Consider the following 20,787-nt stretch of genomic DNA (forward strand, 5'->3'; position numbering starts at 1 on the left):
TGTGTAGTTTGTATTTTGTTTTTAACTTGTTTTTTGACTGCCAGTAGTGTTCTTCAGAGGTACATTATACATGCAAAAATCAATATGGTTCAATATTGTCTTTTCCTAGGAACTTTTTATAAGTGGGATATATAAGAGATTATATAAGATTATATAAGAGATTTTATAAGTGGACTTACAACTCCACAGAAAACTGTTCGTGGCAGAATAATAATAAAAAAAAACCTCCCACAGTTTAACGGTGGTTGAGAAGTCAGTTCCCTTAGTAACAGCTAAAGGCACACAGTAGGGAAAATGCTCGACTTCAGAATCGATATTTAAAAACAAAGGCGGACCTGGAAAACAGCCAGCTTTCTGAAAGCCATGCTTTGTGTTGAATGTATACTTTAAATAAAGAAGCGCCCATCTGAGGAAAGAAAGGCATGCTCGAACGTAATGATTTAACAAAATTAATATTTAAAGACAAGTTTTAAAAAGTGCAAACTGAAAAGATGAAAATATATTAAAGATATTTAGTAGAGTCCTCTTCCAGATGGATTTTAATGGGTAAGCTACATTATTACAGACCAGGACATCAAGTCCCAGTTTCTATCTGTATATACTAAGAGTTGTCGTTGTTGGTTTGTTTATTTTTTAAGAAAATCTTTGTTGTACATATAAATTATGGTCCTGAAAAAGCCAGTGAAAGACCGTTATCCCCTAGAAGAGCATTAACCACGTTTGTGATTGTGATCAGTACCAAAATCATTGCAGAAGAGGATGCTGCAGCAACCTGTCATTTAGTCTGAATGATGAGCATTGGTTTAATCAGCCTGCTGGGAATTGTACACTGAATAATTTACAGCAGAGAGAGGTAGAGACCAGAAGAGCCTGAGAGGAAACTGCCGGCCTAAGGTGAATTCTGAGAAATAGCACTGTGTTATAACTGTCTTATGGAAAGAGTAAATTCTGCTTTGATTTTTTTTTTTAAATGTATTGTGACTACTACAGGATGGAAAAAGGAATAAAACATCATCAAAAATTAAATTCAGAGCATTGGAAAAAAAAAAAACAAAACGCATTCATTTGCAAAACGTGAAAAGAGGTAGGTACAATAAATAAAAATGTTGCAGATGAGCAAGTGGCAGAAGAGCATGGGCTTGCTGGACACAGCAAAATGGCGGTGTCATCCTTACTGTGTTCGAAGGGGCGATGAAGGCACTACTGAACATACGTAGCGGATGCAAATGCTCAAGGACTATAGTTTGGAGGTAGTGCTGGTACTATACAAGCAATCAATTTTCTTCAGTAATTAGCTGGGTGATGGTTAGAAGGAAAGGTAACTTCTCCCTAGAGAATGACCTTAAGTCTGTCCTTCACTGGTAACAGGCGTACTAAATCATCATCCATCTGAAACAACACAGGCATAGACCAATGTATTTCTTAACAGCACTCAACTTTTTTTTTTTTTTTCTTTAAAAACGTGCTTTTTGATAGTAATATACATATATAGTACATACAGGTCTATTACAATTTGTATATACATCGATTATATACACGGTGTTTAAATCAAAACACACACCTTATCTCAAAAGGTGCCTGCGGCATGGCAGGTTTCAGCGGCGTCAATCTTTAAGAGACCTTACATTCTATTTTTAATACTCCAAGCTGACAGGATGCCCGATCAGAAATTCGCTGTTTGGATATGATTTAGACCAACTGAACGCAGTCGGATGCAGAGAGGTTTTCTGAAAGCTCTTAACGGGGGCAGAATTGCTGAGACTACAGAAACGGCAACCCCAAAAGCAAGTAAGTTAACATCTACGTAGGTACGACCATTATGGAAGTGGAAAGGCCAAAAATGCTCGCAACACAAAGATGAGCATTTCACTGCTCCTAAACTTCCTTTCACTGCTTCTAAATTTCCTGGCTGCCTTTTGGCACGCTGAGCTGTGGCAGAAGGATCACCCCACAGAAGTGTAGTCCTAATTTATGGACTGAAGGCAATCAGCATTACTGTATGGCATCACGCAGCCCCAGGAACCCAATCTTTTTTCCTTTTTACCTTCTTTTCTGCAAGGCTGGTGGCTTTCTGCTTTCTTAAACACCTTATAGTACGTACCGAGACAATTCAGTTGCTGCTTTTGTGAGTAGCTGTCCCCTCTCAGTGCCTACCTGGGGACGTCAGAGGGTTCGCCTGTTTTAATTTATAAGCTACACAAACAAATCCTGATGGTTAGAATTCAGATTGATCGCTGTTTTTATCAGTTTAAGGCTGTAGATCAAGATCTTCTTGTTTACTCTTAAAGAATTGGCTTACATCACTAACATACTGGTTTACAACTATATTTTTTCTACATTTTACCTTTTTTTTTTGTCTTAAAACATTGCTTGAATCGCACAGTATTTTTCCATTGACTGCTACGGCTAGGACTAATCCACTGAACGTGATTAGGACTGAGGACCTAATTATTTAACTGGGTTGCATTGGCGTGTCTTATCTGTGCAAAAGAGGCCAAACTGCCAATTTCTTTGATTCCTCTGAAGCAGGTAAGTAAGAGATGCACAATATGAAGCTCGAACAACAGCATTTCTCAAATCACGCATCAGTGGAAACAAGTGTGACCTTAACCGGTGTCATAAATACGTATTTGCACCTTCTGAAATCACTTTTACAATACAGCTCCGAGCAAGAAGAAGAGACAGAATTGTGTATCTCCGTTATTGGCACATCCACACCACCTAGTTATTAGGCAAACCACACGTCCTTGAAGGTAGCGTGTCTCAGATTTTGTTTTGAACTGTCATTCCTTCACAGACACCTATGAAGGTCAAAATAAGTTGTCTCCCACTCACCGTTCTTTTTGTTAGTGGCTTTTGGAGGTTGTTATGGGCTTTGAACTACGTCAACATAAAATTAAGCAGTAAAAAATGAATCTACATTTCAAGTATCCTTATTCTGAGATGTGAATTACCAAAAAAATCATACAGATCAGTCTCTTTTTTTACTGTACAGCTTAGCATCCATTTATTACTGTGTATTGGCTCTTCCATAAACCTGTTTGGTCCGTATTTAAAGAGCTCCTCGCATTTCTTTTGCGGCTTTTCTTTCTTTGCCGGAGGCCTCTAGGTACGAGCGAAGGCTTTAATAATGCTTTCTTCAGACTTTATTGAGAAACTCCAAGTTGAGAGAAGCCGGAATATGAATAGTGTCCATCGTTATGGAGGAAGGGTTGAAGGGGAACAAAACGGGGAACATGTGCTTGAAGTCTAGCAGCAGCTGCGGGGGGTCGTTTCGCTCTTGCAAATGCGTCTAGGAGGTGTAAGAAGAAAACATACGTTTAGTTTCAGTCACTGCCTTTCCTTGGCGTTTGCCCTGTTTAATATAATCAAAGGTTTGCGAGTGTACGTTTACAAAAGGGATACTAGAGAGACGGATTCTGTTTCCAGCCCAAGGGGAAGCTTGGTTTATGAGTAGGAGCTGGATAATATAACCTGAAACATCCCGTGCCTTAAATAACTATAAAGACTCTGTTTAAATGCACTGGTTAAATTACACAGATTTCACTTTCTCCTACGAATTTGGGTCTGACAGCATGGAACATATTTACAAAGGGATTTTCTGAATTGATAGCAGTTTTAGAGATACCGCAAAAACCACTGAGAACTATTTTGCTTTTCTATTGCAGCACCCTTCCTCCCTACAAACATCAGATGTCTGCCTACCCTTTGGTTTTCATTTATTTGTTTTTTTCCCTTTAGCTGCCCATTTCTGATCTGTATGTCAGAGGTAACTATTTCAGTGGTGCTTCGCTGGCTCCTGCAACCTGACTTCTGAGTCGTGTTGCTACTAATGATCATGCCCCCCAAGAAACTTTTCTGCTCCCAAAGTCAAATCTGGGATCTAAAGTCCAAATGAGTAAACCCGTTCAAATTATAAATAAATTTCTTAATAAGGGGTCTAATCGTACTGGCACCTTGTTCTGACAATAAAATTTCTCGTGGGCTTGTGCTGCTTGTTACCGTGCATCCCAGCGCGCTACAAAATTGTCTGAGCTGGGAATTTCGCTGCTTATCTTGGTCTTCAATCCGTTGTGATTAACAGCCTGGATAACCCCGCAGCTGTGTGTTGCGACACAGCACTAAGTTCAGGACAACGTGCAGCAGCAGTACCCGTTACAAAACACCTGAGTTATTTGTAACAACATAGATATTATATATTAAATCATTATTGTCTCTTCCATTTCGTAGCCTTCTGATTTACCTGTATGTCTCGTATGAAAGCTACTGTCACCCGTTCTTCAAACTCATTCACTGGAGTGTAGAGATTAAGTATCTTTACAATCTGTTGGAAACAAAATAGGATTACAGGCAATCGTAAGAAGCCAAAATTTTCCATAGCACGGAGCACCGCTAACATTTTGCCAAGGCATGGCCGTAGCAAACCTCCCGTGACCTCACTGAGGAGCAGAACTGGGAGAAATCTGCACAGAACTGATGAAATACAGTAGCTAAATTTACACGTAGAGGGAGAGATGTGGTGTGCTCTGCACATTTATAAGCATTGCTTACAGTATGCCTGTTTGCCTAGGAGACAGCACGATTATCACGCTGGTTCCTCGGTCCCCCAACACAAATCTGTGCAGGGCAACCCGCAGGTTAAGAGCCCAGCAAGACAACAGGTGGGTTTATGGCCTGCCATAAAACCTAAAAGGTCTGGCTTGTACCACGAGCTGGCTTTTGAAAGCTTCCTCTGAACCTATCTACTTCACACCGGAGAGTCGCTGGCGGCTCAGCAGCACTGTTAGCGCCTAGGAACGATCTCCAGGTGTTTTTCCGCTAAATCCCCAAGCTGCTGGATTATCCCCGTGGTTCCTGCAGCAGATCGCTGGCCTTGCCCTGGTTACGCCGGACTCTGCGGGCACCAAACGCCCAGCAGGGCGGCCAGAAGTTGCCTCGCAGCGTTCCCACACCGAGGGCTCCATCCTGCTCACAGGCAGGGTGCGAGGAGCGAACTGGAGACACGCTCGTTTGGGGCGGCACCTGCCCTGATTCCTGGCGCGCACCCTCCTGTTCCCCACCTGCTGCGTCGTGAGCGCTGTGCACAGGGAGCAGATGGCCTCGGCGTCTTCCGAGGTTTTCTTTTTCAGCTGCAGGAGCTGGGCTGCCTGAATCAAGGGCTCCAAAGTCTGTGGGGCTCCGCTCTGCTGCAGGTTCTTGCCACGCAGCCACTCCTCCAGCTGGCTTATGTTAAACCTGGGGGAGCAACAAAGGGAAGAGGCGAGCTGAGAGGTAAGACGTAGCATCTCAGAAATCACTCACGAGGCTTAAGGGTATCTTGCAGCGTTGGTATATTGGGATTTTTGAGGCATATTTGTGATTCACATGGCATAAGACAACCAGAGCAAAGCTTAATACTCTACAGCTCAAAGCAAAATTTATGCTCTGTGTACCTTAGAAATAGATGAGCCACGTAACACAAGGGATGTCATTTCCTACAGCACTCAGATACATCCAAATTTTATAAGCCCCTAAAAAAAATAAGCTCCTAATGAGCTTCTAAGCACTAACAAAATCCTGCGAGGTACCCGAGTACCTTTGACAATATCTGTCTGCACCCACTCTCAGGCTGAAGAGCAGCACGCAAAGAATCCCCTGTGGGATGGGGAAGGGGTGGCGAAGGGAAGGTTTAAATCATTTACAGTGAGAAGGAAGTTGATAGATTTATGCCAGGGCTAATAAATATTGATGACCTTTTCCTGGCAGGCTTGCACGAGCTGTCCCTTTGGGATTTCAGTCCTCATCTCAACACCGCGTTGAGACAGGATTGGGGCACACGGGTCCCGGATCCCAGCCCCGTCCCCACTCTGCCGCTTGCCTACAGCTCCCGTGAGGTCTGTAGCCCTTCACACCCAGCAACAGGGGCCTGCCTTTAGCATCCACCTGCAGAATCGGAGCCTCTGAGTGCTTGTTGGATTAAAAAGAGAAGACGTGGCACTGGGAGGGAACCGAGGAGGCTCCTCCATCCCATTAAGCAACCCATCCTGCATCCCCTCCGGTGGATGTGCAGCCTTTCTGCTCTGGCGGGGTGAGGCAAGCGTGGGGAAAGCACACCCCGGAGATAACCTCTGCAAAATGATTTTAATTCAGAAGTCATTTCCCACTTAGGAAATTAACAAAATTTACTTAAGCGGGCCCATCCTCAGCCCGATCCCTCGTCTCACCTTAGCTGCATGCCCGTGCTCCAGGAGCAGACGTCCTTCCGCAGCAGGAGGTTGTTCAAGGCAACGGCGTTGATCATGTAGAAGAGCTGCTTGAAGACCTGCTGGATGATCTCGGGGTCCAGGCCGTGCTCACACATGGTGGTGTGGAACGTGTTGAGCTGGCGAACGATGGCCTCTAAGCTGTAGGAGTTGTCGCCGTCTTCCATGCTGGACGAGCGGTTCCGGTAGCCCATCGGTTTCACCCCCGAAAGCCCCTGGATGCTCTCATATTCCAACACCCCAGACACTGACAAAGGGGAAAAAATTAGCGGAGACGACCATTTAATAATCACTAGAGGTCTGAAAGGAGAACAGATCCATGCACTGCTAGTTATCTGTGGTAGGATGACATAGCTGAAGCATACAGAATACCCGCAAGATCATGTTTTTTTTTTTTCCTTGGCCTTACTACTCAGAAATAAGTTACCACGCTGCAGGAACTCTTCGAGCTGTAATCAATTCTCCCTCTACACCTACCACAGAGCCTTAATTGGCGCAGAGAACTCGGAGAAATGAGGACAGATTAAACGAAGACAGATTAAACGTCACAAATTCTTACAGCCTGGCTCGCTGATACTTGAACACGACAACTTTTTCTGCAAGGAGCAGGGCATATGCAGCCGTGGTAGGAGGTAACGCTGTCAGATACAGCCAGAGCGTGTGCAATGACGCTCAGAGGGCGAAGGGAAAGAGTCCCAGCTTTAGCGGGGTCCAGGCTGTGAGCTCGAGGAAAATACCAGCAGCTCTCCAGCTGTGAGATGGAAAGCGCTGAGAACAGCCCCCGCCATGAGCTCAGCAAGGAGGAGGCCAGATTTAGCTGAGGAGATGACCCTTCTCATACTGATTCGCCCTTGCGAAGCAAACCAGATGTTCTTCATCGTCCTCTTTCATTTCTTTTCCTCTCTCCTTATAAGTTTCTCCGCCCATAAAAAGCTTAGCCGCAAACCTGCAGGGGAAGAGCATTTGTAGAGAACCACCAGCGCCACCTCCCCTCTGTCCCTACCTCCCAAACGGAAAGGAAGGAGCTATTTTCCATCGCTGGGGATAAAAACTCCTCCCTAGTGCATATTCTTATTTTCAGGTCTGCTTCCTCCACTCCAGGACACTGCTAACGTGAGGACCTTTTCGTTTCTCTTCCCTAACATGCGCCTCTGCAGGCTTTTCCTTTGGGAAGAAGTCTTGCTCGCACCGCACAAAGGACTGAAGAACACTCGTGGAGTATGTAACTGCAGCAAACCACCCAAACGAACAAATAAAACACTCCTAAAAGCTAACGTTTTGGGAACTTACCGATCATGGGCTGCAGTATGCCCTCCGCTACCTTGATGAGCTGCTGGTAGATCTGGGTGGAGAGATGGCTCAGCACCTGGCGGTACTCGGTCAGGTCGAAGTTTTTGAGACAGTGCTCGTTCTGCTTCGGCGTGTTCTGCGTCATAAAACCCTGAGGAAGAAGATTAAGACATCTGGTTTTGTTATTCCAACCCTCTGCAGTCCAGTAAAATAACCGTACGTATTAAAAATTAAGAAATACAAAACACCTTAGAGCATAACACGTCCAGATATGTTACCAGGGGGCATTTTGAAACTCTATTATAGGAAAAGAAATCAAGAGTCATAAATCACGTGTGATTATCTCAGTCATAAATTATAACTAGGAAGGCTAAAAAAGCATCATTAAATGATACTTCTTCATTTTATCTTTAGCAAGAAAAACCACATCTGTATTAATTTTCAATATAGAAATGAAATTAAAAGTGACTCCGCAGTCCCTTGGGAAACATTTGCTTATCCCTGGGAGTCACAATTATTTGTGAGACCGATTATTTTGAGGCTAAAATTTTAGAAAATAATTTTTTTAAAAAAAGATAACCACGTGCTGATGTTTTTTGACAACATTTTCAACCGTTCTGAAGTTCCAAAATCTCCCTCGTAGCTGATTTTTTCCCTGCCTCTTGCTGAAAACACAGCAGATTTCTGATGCCGCAAATGGATGCTGCAGCCTCGAGTTCTGGGCTTACACATTAATGCCAACTCTGCTGGCGGAGGCAAACGTGACACAATTATGTAATTAACACAGCCACTGTAATTGCCTGTTTATATGCTCTTATCAATTCTGTGTCAAAACAAGAGGTGTGCGACTGCTTCGTTGTTTGCCGACTGGCAAAATGCAAAAATACAATATGCAAATTCTGAAATCAACTCAAGATACATCAGTTTTCCTGACTAATAGGAGTGCTCTGCTGAATTTAGCTTGGGTTTTTCTTTCAAACATATTTAAAAAAAAATCGGATGGATTTCAAACTACAGGTAATACTAAAAGGATTTGTAAACAGCTGCTTCAGCTAACACAGCAAATCATGGCAAAGAATGTGAAATTTAAAGTTTTTTTTTTTCCCCTGCTGTTTTCTGGAGCAGGATTTTGTTTAAATGTAATGTTGTTATCTAGGCAGAAGAGGGCAAACTAGAGCATAAACTGAGTATTAACTAAATAATTTTACTCTTTCATTTAAAACTCAGAGGTCCAGAGGACTCAGAGGTCATCGTCACGTGAATGATCTGAATTTTTAAATTTGGTTGCTTGAAAACTTTGCTTTAAATTCTCAATGTTTCTTTATTCCTAAAGCTTGATTGCTCAATGCATCTAGCACGAGTCACGACTGAATGACAAACTACATAACTGGGTGATGCTACAAATTTTAATACCAACAGCGTATGGCTATAAGGATGGCGGCGTGTAACGTACCAAGAGGATTGTGATGATCTGATTTTGTCAGAAGGGATCAGATACAGCTATAAATAAAGGAAAGAACTGAAAGATGAAACACTGAGGTGGCAAGAAACGAGAGGATTTCCTTCTGAAATATTATGGTATGAGTAAGTGTTGTTATTTTGAACTAGCTGAACAGGAAAAAGCAATAGAAACACTCACAAAAATATTGCAAGATTTGGAACATTTTTCCTCGTCTGAAAATCTTGGTTAAAGAAAAGCTGTGGGACCTACCAAACTGAGGGAAACGGCCTTCAAGAGCAGCCTACCAGAAGGAAATCCCCTGTTCTGACAAATCAAATAGCACAACTGGCTTTGAAACTCAAAAATTTCTGGGGATCATCCAGAAAAAGTGCATTACAAGGTTGCTGGTTTCTTCTTCCAAACATCTTGTCTGTGTGCAGTGCCCCACGGACTTCTGTTAGGAGCAGCCTCACGTTATATCCAAATAGAAGAAAGGAGGGAAGTCAAAGATGACCCCAAATCGTTGCCAGAGCAAAGCCACTAGGACCCAGGGGACCTGAACACCACCCCCGGAAGGAATGCCAAAACATTTCAGATCGGCTACGAGTTTCTTACCGCATCTCCGCTGTACTGCTTCAAACAGTGCAGGAGGCGACACGTATTCGCCAGCCAAAAGGATGTCATCTCAAAGTCGTCGTTGTGTCTCTGGAGGAGCAAAATGAAATACACGTGAGGCCCTCCTTCAACGGGGGCAGCTGGCACAGCAAGACAAAATGGCTTGGAGTCTCGCCACCTAGATCTTGAAGCTATCGTTTCAAGCGTGACCGGGTCTGAAAACCACAACGGGAGCTGAACATCAGACATTTTGACGTGGTTTACAACCATTTTAAGACAGAGGAAGCCAACGCCTACCTTCAGCACCTTCTTAATGCCGTTGATGGTGGAGGTGAGCAAGGAGTGCACTTTCTGGTCGTCGTTGATGTAGTCCGCGTGCCTGATGCACATGTAGAGGATGTAGGCAGGAAGGCAGGGAACGGTAGCAGACACTGCCTGGGGCTTGAGATCTAGAAGGTTTGACATTTATTTTTAAATCCTCTTAAAATTTGCTGGTGCCAGGTGAAGCAGAAACACCTGAGCAGATGTACCCAGGCAAACTCTTCTTCCCCTGCCCCTGAGGATGCTGAGATTTTGGCTCTGCAACTTGTATCCCTCTCTGCTGCTCTCTCAGGCTCATCAGTTGCTGCTTGCTCTGGGATCTACAGCCTCCTTTTTTTGCACTTTCCATTTTTTTCTACCCCTAAGGATCATATCCATGCCAGTTATCTGCTTGGTAAGGCAACACACAGCTTTGCCTGCCAAAACTGTCATCACCATAAACACGCGGCCCTAGGAAGGATTCATTTGAGAAAAACCATGCCTGTTTTGAGATGTCAAATTTACAAATTCTCCCAGGTGAGAGCACAAGGAGCCGGACAAGAGCAGAGCAAATTCCTCACCTGTGATGAGGTTTCGGATGAGGAGCGGCTCATCTTCCTTGTAATATTCCAGCATCCCCTGAAAATCTTTCTCCTTCCTCTGGACAGCAACCTGCCTGTTACGCTCGTGATGTCTCCTCTCCTCCGGGACCATGGCTTGGTACGCTGTAAGGAGAAGGGAGGGTGAAACGAGGGTGAAAATTAGCATCTGGTGACCGAGGACTATTTGTAAAGCATCTTGTCCCAGATTTCCAAAATTCATCGGCCTTAGAGCAGGCAGCAGGCCACTGTCTTTTATAGAAAGTTTCCAATAAAACCTTTAGCCTAGACAGACCTATAAAAATTCAGAGAAGCAGGTCCTGAGTTACAACATCCTGAATTACCAGTCTACTGAAAGAAAGAGTGAGCCCAGAAGTCAGACCTAAAGAGTAAAAGATGAAGTCATTTGCTATTTTCCAAGGAACTACAGGCTGCAGTTAAAAGGTGGTAACCGGTAACCCCATGGGAAACTTTTTAATGCATCATTTTCATGGAGGGGGAGGAAAAAAAAAGCCAGGCAATGAAAAATACCCAAGCATCTCAGCTTCAGGCTGGCTGTAAAGCCGAACTAAGTACCACAAAGGCACAATATTAAGCACTGTGCACCCATAAAATGTTAATAAAATGGAAGAGACCAGCACGCGTGTATAGCGGGAACCATCAGCCTGCTGCATGCAAAGCACACTGACAAAGAGCAGCTGTGCCAGCCGTGGAAATTCGCCAGTTATTCGGCTTAATTTCCCTTAATGCCTCGTTTTCACAGATCAGCTCACGAGAATGGGGTTCTGTGATTAATCACAGCATCAACAGAGAACGGGGGGAAAGAAAGGGGGGGAAGGAAAAGAAACCTGCAGCCTCCAAGGCTGGCCCAAGCAGCCAAAACAGAGCGCTGTTTCCCCCCCCCACCAGCCAAGTCACCTTCAAAATCTTGGACCTTCTTCATGTAAATCTTCAGCTGCTTCTTCAGCTTCTTTTCATTCTTTTCCAGCTTCTCTAGCAATTCTTTAAGATCCTGGAAAACGGAAGATGCAGAGGGTTTAAAAATAAAAAGAACAAGCACAACTCATTTGGGGTGAGTTTGAGGTCGGAGTCACTAGCAGCCAGGAGCTCACAGCCTGGTCTGTGTATCAGTAACACGCGATACGAGCGTTTTGATAGAGGAAAATTGTGTTACTAGAAGCAAAAGGAAAGGCTGACATTGCCTTCGTGCCTAATCACAGAGCAGAAGGGCCACCAGCAACTTCGCTGATCTCTTCTGGTAGGCAGTGCCACACGTAGGCAGGCTCAGAAAAAAGAATAAAGGACACAGGAGCGACAAAAGCCTTTGGCACCAAACACCTCAAGGGGATTGATGCTGCAAAGCACACCAGCAGCACCAGGGGGAGATGCTGAAGGATCCTGCGGAGATTTTAGGAGGGTTGGAAGACCCCCAGGTGCCTCCCCTTCATGTTCCCTGTCTCTTCTGTGCCTTCTCAGCAGTCTCTTACCAGGTTTTCGTTGGTGAGCCGTGTAATTTCCTGCTGCAGTCCAAACTCCACCTGAGCCTCTGGGGACAGCTGCAGGGTCTGCAGGAAAGCCTGCTGCTGTTTTTCCAGCTCTTCTTTCATCGCATCCACCTGGTTTTGCAGAGCTTCCACCTCCTCTTCGTGCTCTCTTCTCTGATCCTGGAGCTGTGCTTCCAGCAACCTGAGAAAAGGAGCAAAGCCATCAGGAATTTATTTCCCAATCGTGGCAGTATCCACTGTTTGAGTTAAGATCCTTCAAAATCAGCCAACATGGGAGATATTTCCAGTCAACCTCCCTATAAAAATGAAACAAAGGGGGTAGTGTGGCTATAACTCACATTAATCTCTCATTTACTCTACTGGAGATGAAACAATTTTGAAAGAAGATGGGAAAGGGAAAAAAAAAAAACAGAACTTCCTTATTAAACATGTTTCTTTGTAGGGTTTTGTTGCGGTTGTTTTTTATTTTTAAAGATCTGTACAACCCATTCGCAACCTCCATTTTCCAGCCAGAGATACAAAAGGATCTTTTCCAACTATATAAACACAGACAATAATGCACCCAGCCTTGTAATCATGTTGTCAGGAATTTATATCCTTAATAGGCTCGGAAAATACAGGCCCGCCATGAAATAAGTATTAAGTGCCTAATTTTCATTTTATTTCTTCGTGTGCGTTCGGATTAACTATGAGCTACCCTCAAGAACGTGTTCCTTCTACGAACTTGGGCTCCTCCTTTGAAAAGTAAAGGAATCACCATTTATTTTTCTCCGTTATTGCCTGGTTTTACCCTGACCCCTCTAGGTGTGACTGCTTTAGATGATATACAAAAGATTATGATGACTTTTCTTCTAAATAATGTTTTCAATCAGCTCATTTAACATTTTTTATGAAAAAATTTAAAATCTTAAAGATCAGAGGAGGGTCTCAGATCCCCCCTCTTCAGATATCCCCCCTCCAGCTCCTCCCACGGAGGGCAACAGGCGGAGGAAAAGAAAGAAATGAAACGGAAAGTGAAAGGGGGAGAGGAAGAAGAGGGGCAAAAAAGAAAGCGGTTGACCTGGCAACTTGCTTTAAACCTTGATAAGCCAAGCCGAGCTCTCCATCTTCGTTGAGATAACCCCAGTCCTCAGTCTTGCTAGAAATAAAGGACAGAAAAAAGGAAACAAGAGGACAGAGAGAGACAAAAGGTCAATTGAAATAGAAGGGGAAGAAGAGCAGAACCCTTATTTTTTAATTTTTTTTTAAGCACACTTGCGTTACGTTGTCTTTTGTCCAATCTCTGGACGTGAAAGCCTGAGTTTCATTTCCAAATCGTTTCCCGCGTGATTGCAAGAAAAAGCTGGGAAGCCCGAGCCATGGCAGCTAGTTCAAATCCACGTTAAAATTTCAGTGCAAACAGACCCATTTTCCCAATTTTTATAGCACACCAACAGCAAACTCCCCATTTTCAAAGCAGCCCACGGGGTTTTGGCTATCCCATTTCACCTGGATGGCTTGGAGGCATCCTAAATTAAACCGTATTTACAACAGCTGGACCTATTTTTTTCCTCCTCATCCCTTACCCATTCTGTCTGCAAATCTATACGGCTTGAGCTCTTTTCCCACCACCCTACAAAACATATTTCGATCTGTACACGGAACACCCCACAGATGGGATTTCTCCCTTCGTTCAGGTTACAAAACAAGGAACCAGGTTCAAGATCGCCCCAAAATAAGGGTGGCTGGTACTTCTATACCACTTCAGTTCTTGCAGACCTCTACGGGTCTGGCAAAGCGAAGCCGAGGACTAAAGGGAAGGGCTATTTGCTCACGTACCTCCTAATATATTTTTGGGTATTTCATCCAGCCCTGCTTGAAACATCTCACTCATAAGTGGGGATTTCACCCCTTTCTCTTCCAGACCTTCTGTACCCTGGCACATTTCACTAATAATACATTTTTCTGATCAAGCAAAAGACATCTATTTCCTTCCTTCTACAGAAAATATCACTGGTCTAAAACCGAATATATTTCAGTCAAGGGTTTCCTCAGTCATCAAGCCAAACACATCAGCCTTTTTTTTTAGTGCAGCCTTGGGTCCAAACCCCCCTTGGATATTTGTTTCCCCAGCTTCTCTTGCATCCATATGAGATCCAATTTTCACGCTTCGAGCACCGCTGTGGGACCACTGGATGCAGCACTGCTAGTGGAAGCCAACTGAAGTCATCTGTTCCCTTGTAGCCTGGACTGATAAGCCTTTGAATCCACCCTTGCTGATGCAAACCCCAATAATGGACATTAATCAGCCCTATATGGGGAATTAGAGAGGCTTGGGGGCGTTGTGGCACTGCCACAGAAGGACCCAGGAAGCGTCTCGCTGCTGCTGTCCTGGAGTGGCAGTTCAACACCAGCCAACTCTTCTGGCCAATCCATCTGGTAAAGCCACATGTATGAATTTTGATTAAAACCCGATTTTTACCCATGCATCGCAGGTTTCCAAAAGGATCTGTGGTCCAACAGATACGGGGGGAAGTTTTATTGGTCTGGTTTGCATTAGTCTATTAGTCAGGTCTTTTGTTGTCCAGATGACCCTAACAGAACATGTATTTAGACATTGAAAACAAGCAAAAACCCAGGAAAGGTCCTCAGATTGCGTTACAAGTCAATAGCCTGGGAATTCAAGGGAGTGCAATTATACCAAGATGAAACTGCCCTGGGAAATAAGCATTTGGTTTGTATTCATCAACGTGGCACCGACTTACAAATCATTGAGATTCCCTTCTCCCAGACGTTCATATTGACCAAGGCATGAAAAGTCAATAGGGGTCCTTTCTTGCTAACTAGATTAATTAGCACGCGTGCCGTAATCATTTCCTAAAATGCTAGATGCTTCATTCAAACAAGCCTGAAATGAATTGAAAGGATGCAATTCACAAAGTCTTGTTTCTCCTTTATGGACTGGAGATACACACCTAGAAGAGCAGCAGGCAACCTGAATTTGGCAAGCTGGGTTCTTGCAAGGGAGAGGAATTCCTGCCCCAGGCGCCTCCCTTCCCTCCGTGTAGCCTGATGCAAGTAGTTTAAAGGAGATGCGAGCGTACCAAACCCCAGGGATGTTCATTTTTATCGTCTTCAGATCATTATCATCTTAAGAGTAAGGGGCATTTCGCTTGAAAATGCAGATTTGTTTTGGATTAAACATGCACGCTGCGCTTATCTCTAACATCATCACCTGGTCTTTCGTAGGCTCTGTGTTCCCAGCAAGATCAAACAGCCTTGAAAGAAAGATCCCAAGAACTAAAATGGGGAACAAAGAGACTACTGAGGTTTACGCTCTGTTGTTGAAGCAGAAAATTAGCTGGAAACTCACTTGATGCTTTGTTCTTTAGCTGCTGAAAGTCAAAAAAAAAAAAAAAGAGGGAAAAAAAAAGCTGAGTTCACTGCATTTACAAGGGGCTGCTTTTAATTCAAGCTTCCCCTTGACCTGGCATCAAAGGGTTTCCCTCAAGAGCAGCAGGGAGAAACAGAACCGCTCCATGGGCTGGGTTAGCAGCACCTGGCAGCTTTTCCCGGTTTCCTCCTGCTGTATTTAAATTCCCAGATGAATCAGGCATTCGGTGAATTCAGTGAAATTTGGCACGCTCACCAAAATAAAGCCACGCTTGTCCCAGCCTAAACAGCTGAGATACGATGACTCCAAGCTAGGAGTGACCCGCAGGTTTGCCCCAGCGGTCAGAGCATCCCCTTTGGTTAGGGGTGAGAGTGAGAGGTATCACGGTAAAGAGAAATGGAAATACTCACTGAAAAAGTGGCTCGTGCTCATCAATCCTACTTCCGAATTGCAATCCCACTTCAGAATTGCAATCCCACCAGAAAAGCTTCTCGTTGAAATATTTATTTATTGATGAAGATTAAAGAGAAAGCAGTTGTGTTGGTTTTTTTTTTTTTCAGATTGGTGCTGGGGGGAGGGAATGTTAATTTATATCCCCCAAAACAACAGCCCGTGCTCCCTGAGCATTTGTTTTCGTGTTTTACTGCCATCAGCTCCAGCCTACAGCTTATAAACCTACCCGATATCCAAACGAATGCACAGGGAACCATAGCACGGGGAAGCTGGTGATGATTTACAAGCTGCTGGATAAATCACCACCAAAAACCTGGACGATCATACCTCGAGCTGCTGCTACCACGTTACAGGAGCTGTTCCTCCAGCCCAGCTTCACATTAAAGGCAAACGAGGGTAATAGGAAACGGAGCCTGGAGCCTGCAGATTTCCCCTCCCAAACCTCAAGAGACGAAAAACTGCCGAGGTCATCGCATGAATTTTTAAATTGCAGCTCACTCGTGCACTTGCATGGAAAGAGATTCATAGTATCGTGGAAAATCGGATGGTTTGAGCATTTCTGGTGATTTCTGAGCTTGATTCAATCCTCACTGCAGCAGTTAGGTCTGCAAACTATTTCAATCAATCTCCTCATCCCTACTCCGCAGGAGGGCTAAAAGTTTGCTCTGCAAGTTCACTTTTGGAACGCAAATATTCAGTAACAACAAAGTGAAAAAAAAAAAAAACACAAACGATTCCCCATCACACTTTTTTTATCCTAATTAAGTCACGGCCTTTCCCAGCCTGGTGTGCTAGCAACCTACTGCAGCCAGTTTACAAAGTGGCAAAGCACCCTGTGTTTGTTAAAAGCCATTAATCCACAACGGTTACGTCCTCCAAATACCTCGTTGAATGCAAACTGTGTAGGAAATATCTGTATTTGTCAAACAAACAGGTAGAGAAAAGGAGATAAAGATTCAATTCCCATGCGGGAAAATAAACATTTACTTTACATACGACTTTGCGGTTTAATCTATGTAATTTTGTCTTCTTGCAGGACACTATCTTTTTACTTTATATCCTCCTGGATAGTGGCAAGGATTGATTTAATGCCTCACAGTATAAACCCTCCGGTACCATACAGACAGATGGTGACAAATTCCTTCCCAGCACAGCATGAGCAGTTGCTCGAAATGAGTAACTCAATTTTTCCAAATCCTCCTTCTTGCTACTGTTTATGCACTGGAAGAGGAGTTTTGGTTTTCAGCTGTTGCTTCGGTGAGTTTTTCAGCCACAGAAGCAGAAGAATGGGAAAGCTCAGCCCTCCCCGAATCAGGGCTGAGCCAGAGGGAGAGGAAAGAGGCTGGGAGAGAGGGAAGCTTTCCCCTACACCACTCACTCAGGAGCTCTTCAAACAGACCCCTAACTTACCAGCACAATCCCTGCCTTTGCTCTCCCTCAATACAAGCCCGAATCCAGTTTTGCTCACTTCCACGTTGGCTTTTCCACCCATCCCACATCTGCCTTCCCTTGGGGAGGCACTGGCCCAAAGACAAGGGCACCTCACCCACGAGGAGACCGGCATCTTCAGTCCCATCTTTATGGCCTGTCCTTGTCCCCAGCCCCAGAGCAGAACCCAGAAGCTTCTAATTCTCCAAAACGTTTTGGTAATTTAGGACCGGATCCCGTCTCTCACGCTTTTCTCAGTCCTTCAAACTGCTGGAAGGGTTTGGGCCACGCTTACCGGTTCGTCTCGCATATCCCCTGGTAGGCCTCGAGCACGTCCTCCTGATCGATGTGCTTGTCACTGTTGGGCCAGCTGGCAGGGCTGGTGAGGGTCTCCTAAATTCGACACAAAAAACACAGCAGCGTGACCTCCTGAACATCCCTCAGTCTTTCAAGGTTCCCAAAATTGAACAAGTCCCACATGTAACAGAGCTCCCTCGGACTAGAGGGTTCCTACAAATTCATACACGCAAGCGGGCAACAGCAGGGATCAGCAGATGGAAGGAGGATGAAGAGAACTCGGGAGGGAGATCAGGAGTGCCTGTGTGTGGCCCGAAACACAAAAACATACTAAAACCTCAGGGGATGATAAAGTGGTGAATTAAAAAACCCAAGCGAGAGTATCAGAAAACACACCCTTCGGTCATAACAGGCTCTAAATAAAAAAGCCTTCATGAGATGGGTCAAGCTCTTCCCTTGCCTGTATGCCAGTAGAGACACTACAACTGCACCAGCATCACACGATCAGAATTTGGTCCAGAAACAATTTTCCACCATCCCGTTTCCTTCCTGAATAGGCCGGTTGTCACAAAACGTCACCGTTTTGACGGAATGGGAAAAAACAGAAGAAATCCCATTATCCTCTCATTTACCATATTTTTGCCCGGCTCTTTCTGCTGGGCTGCCTTCATTATCTGCGACCTCAGGATGAGCACTTCTTCCTTCCGCACTTCCAGCTCCTCGTTGGCCGACTTCAGCTGATTCAGTAAGAGATTGTAACTGTCCTGAACATCGTGGGAAGAGTTGTTCTGGGTTGCTCGCTCTGCGATAGCTTTCCTCAGCTCATTAAGTTCGTTTTTCAGCTTCTTGTTCTCCGACTCCAGCTCTTGTCTCTGGAAAACACCAAGCCATTACAAGATTTAGCTAAAGTGCCGAGCAACGGGTCGACTGCCTCATCTGCTTCTAAGATGCCTCTCGTGCTGATGATCCCAGCTGAACCATCAATTCCTGCCCAAATCAGCCTTCAGAAAAGACTTTTGCTGCAATGAATAGCCTGGTGCTATTTAATGTTACGTGGTGACACAGAGGAGAATTGGCATTATTCATTGACACCATTTTAAAACACAAAATCAACCCAGTAGAGAACCCAAACGCATTTTTTCCTCTCTGCCCCTTTTCCTTCTTGATCAAGAAATCACCACCAAACCCCACGGTGTTTAATCCATTTCTGGCATTCCTTAGATAAGCCGCAAGGTGCAGTCTTACACGGCCCTTCCCATTGCCAACATCCCCTTGGGTTTGAATTCCCATTGCATCTTCCTTTGTCACCCAACCCGTAATTCTCCCCATCACGTTTGCAGTCGGAGGATTTTCCCTCCCCAGCATCTTGTCAGCTGCTGGCATTTGACAGACGGGGTCGACGCCGTCCAGGTTTTACGCCGACTGCTCCCCCCGAATAAAGACGCGTGAGCGTTGATGTTTCGCTGAGACAACTGAAGGGCTCGTTTGCTTTTTCACGACAGTAGAAGAGAGAGGAATAACAAATTCGGGCAGCTAGACAGCCTCTAGCTCGGTGTCTGGCTTCTGACTGACGTGGATTCCCCTTCCCCAGGGACCGAGCTCCGTGTGGATTCTCCAGCGTCTACAACAGCACAACCTCTCCCCCAGGAGATTCAGGTGCTTCTCTCTCCCCACTGCCTTCTGGCCCATCCCGCAGCTTTCTTGTTAACTACGGGATATCTACCTCATTAGCAGCTTTGGCTAATGAATCTGAAAGCGACTGGGGGGGGGATGGGGGCAGTTTATACAATTTATACAGAGTGTAGCTAGCACAGCTGTGCAAACCTTATTTCCATAGGAAACGGGTGTTACAATTATAAATCCTTACAAATTATAAATAGCAGCAGAGGTGTGAACAGAATAGCTGATCTGGCATCTGGACAGCCAGCCCGCTCCTGGCTGAGCAAACACCATCATTAACAGAGCATATTAAGGTACTTAATGCCATCTGTCATTAAAAAAAAATTGTAAGAAATCCATCTGATCCAGCAATTCCTCCACGTCCACATTAACCACGGCTCAAGCTTTTCAGCAAGGGTTTCTAAAAGAAGTTTGGAGAGCGTGTACACGATGGGAAACCTTCACCAAGAAGGGTTTAACTCTTGCTGGGTTCCTCAAGCGTTGACTCCCTTTGAACTCTTTTCTGGTCAATCTCAGACAGATGAAGGGGGAGAAGCAAGGCATTAACTGATTTCCTACCCAAATGGTTTTTGTTATTTGCTGGAGAAGCCTCGCTTGCTTTTTTTTTCTTGCAGGTCAGCCACACTCGTAACTCTACAGGCTGGTTGTAGGCATCTACAAGATGCCTAGATAGCAGCACTGGAAGGGTGAACCTACATAAATCTGAGGTTAGTGCTGCTGTGACAGCAATTTATCCCCTCTTCTATTTCTGGACCTTGACAGTAAAAAAAAAAAAAACACCCTTTATAGATGCTTATTTAGCGATGAGCTTACAAATTCAAGAACATCCCAGCTATGTGAGGAGTGAGAAATCAAACTATGTTTTCTGCTCCTTATAGGAGCACAAAGTCAGTGCAAGGACTTCTCGGTGCGTTGGTTCCCGCTCCCCCAGCCAGAAAAAGCAATCCAGAAAATACATTTTTCACTGAACTTTGTGTTGCACGTGCATAACTCTCGGTCACACCTGCCATCAGGATCTCCCCAGGAGAATAAACAAGGAGTTTCCCATCCTCCAGCCCTACTTTATGGCTAATCAAACGCCTGGCTGGGCACATTTTGGGACAGCAGCAACTAAAAACTCTATTTATCCATTAGACACATAATTAATGTCTGCTGTGAACATACCGGTGTTAACCCAAGTTTTTTACATTCCTTAGCAGCACTATTAAAAAAAAATACACCCCAATCCTTACACAAATGAGCCTCTCTAAGCAAAAACTGTGCCCCACTCCTTCCCCTCCACCAAAATCTGGACCAAGAACATGTCTGAAGAAGCTCAGGCTGCAAAACCCAAGCCCATGCAGCCATCCGCGAGCAGCAGCACCTTGTTTTCTCCTGCAAGGAGACCATTAAATATCCATCCACAGGAGGAATTCACCACGTGCAGCTTTTACACACCTCAGCCCAGCTCCTCCACATAAAAACTTTTTAAGCTGGCAACAGGGGAAAAATAAATTTGATTACACGTGACTCTCGAAGGAGCCGTGTATTTCTGAGATGCAAATTAGCAGGAGAAATGGATGCA

General features: G+C 44.6%; 1 protein-coding gene across 4 annotated transcripts in view; it reads right to left on the minus strand.

Moving 5' to 3' along the window:
• Window positions 1–2,321: 2,321 nt before the first annotated feature.
• Window positions 2,322–20,787, minus strand: part of LOC310888669 (unconventional myosin-Vb-like) — an 86,114-nt gene continuing 67,648 nt past the window's right edge. For 3 of the 4 annotated variants that reach the window (XM_083815602.1, XM_083815603.1, XM_083815604.1), the window contains 12 exons: window positions 18,176–18,415; window positions 17,542–17,639; window positions 11,975–12,173; window positions 11,406–11,499; window positions 10,470–10,613; window positions 9,886–10,037; window positions 9,589–9,678; window positions 7,533–7,683; window positions 6,204–6,489; window positions 5,061–5,235; window positions 4,244–4,324; window positions 2,322–3,292 (listed from right to left, as the gene is read on the minus strand). In XM_083815602.1, coding sequence (XP_083671728.1) covers window positions 3,140–3,292; window positions 4,244–4,324; window positions 5,061–5,235; window positions 6,204–6,489; window positions 7,533–7,683; window positions 9,589–9,678; window positions 9,886–10,037; window positions 10,470–10,613; window positions 11,406–11,499; window positions 11,975–12,173; window positions 17,542–17,639; window positions 18,176–18,415 — 1,863 coding nt within the window. In that variant the 3' untranslated portion in view covers window positions 2,322–3,139. Of the gene's footprint in view, window positions 3,293–4,243; window positions 4,325–5,060; window positions 5,236–6,203; window positions 6,490–7,532; window positions 7,684–9,588; window positions 9,679–9,885; window positions 10,038–10,469; window positions 10,614–11,405; window positions 11,500–11,974; window positions 12,174–13,052; window positions 13,131–17,541; window positions 17,640–18,175; window positions 18,416–20,787 lie in introns of all 4 variants that reach the window. The other variant, XM_083815605.1, reaches the window with a different exon arrangement.

The sequence above is a fragment of the Anser anser genome, assembly GCF_964211835.1.
Source record: "Anser anser genome assembly, chromosome: W".
Taxonomy (NCBI): Eukaryota; Metazoa; Chordata; class Aves; order Anseriformes; family Anatidae; genus Anser; species Anser anser.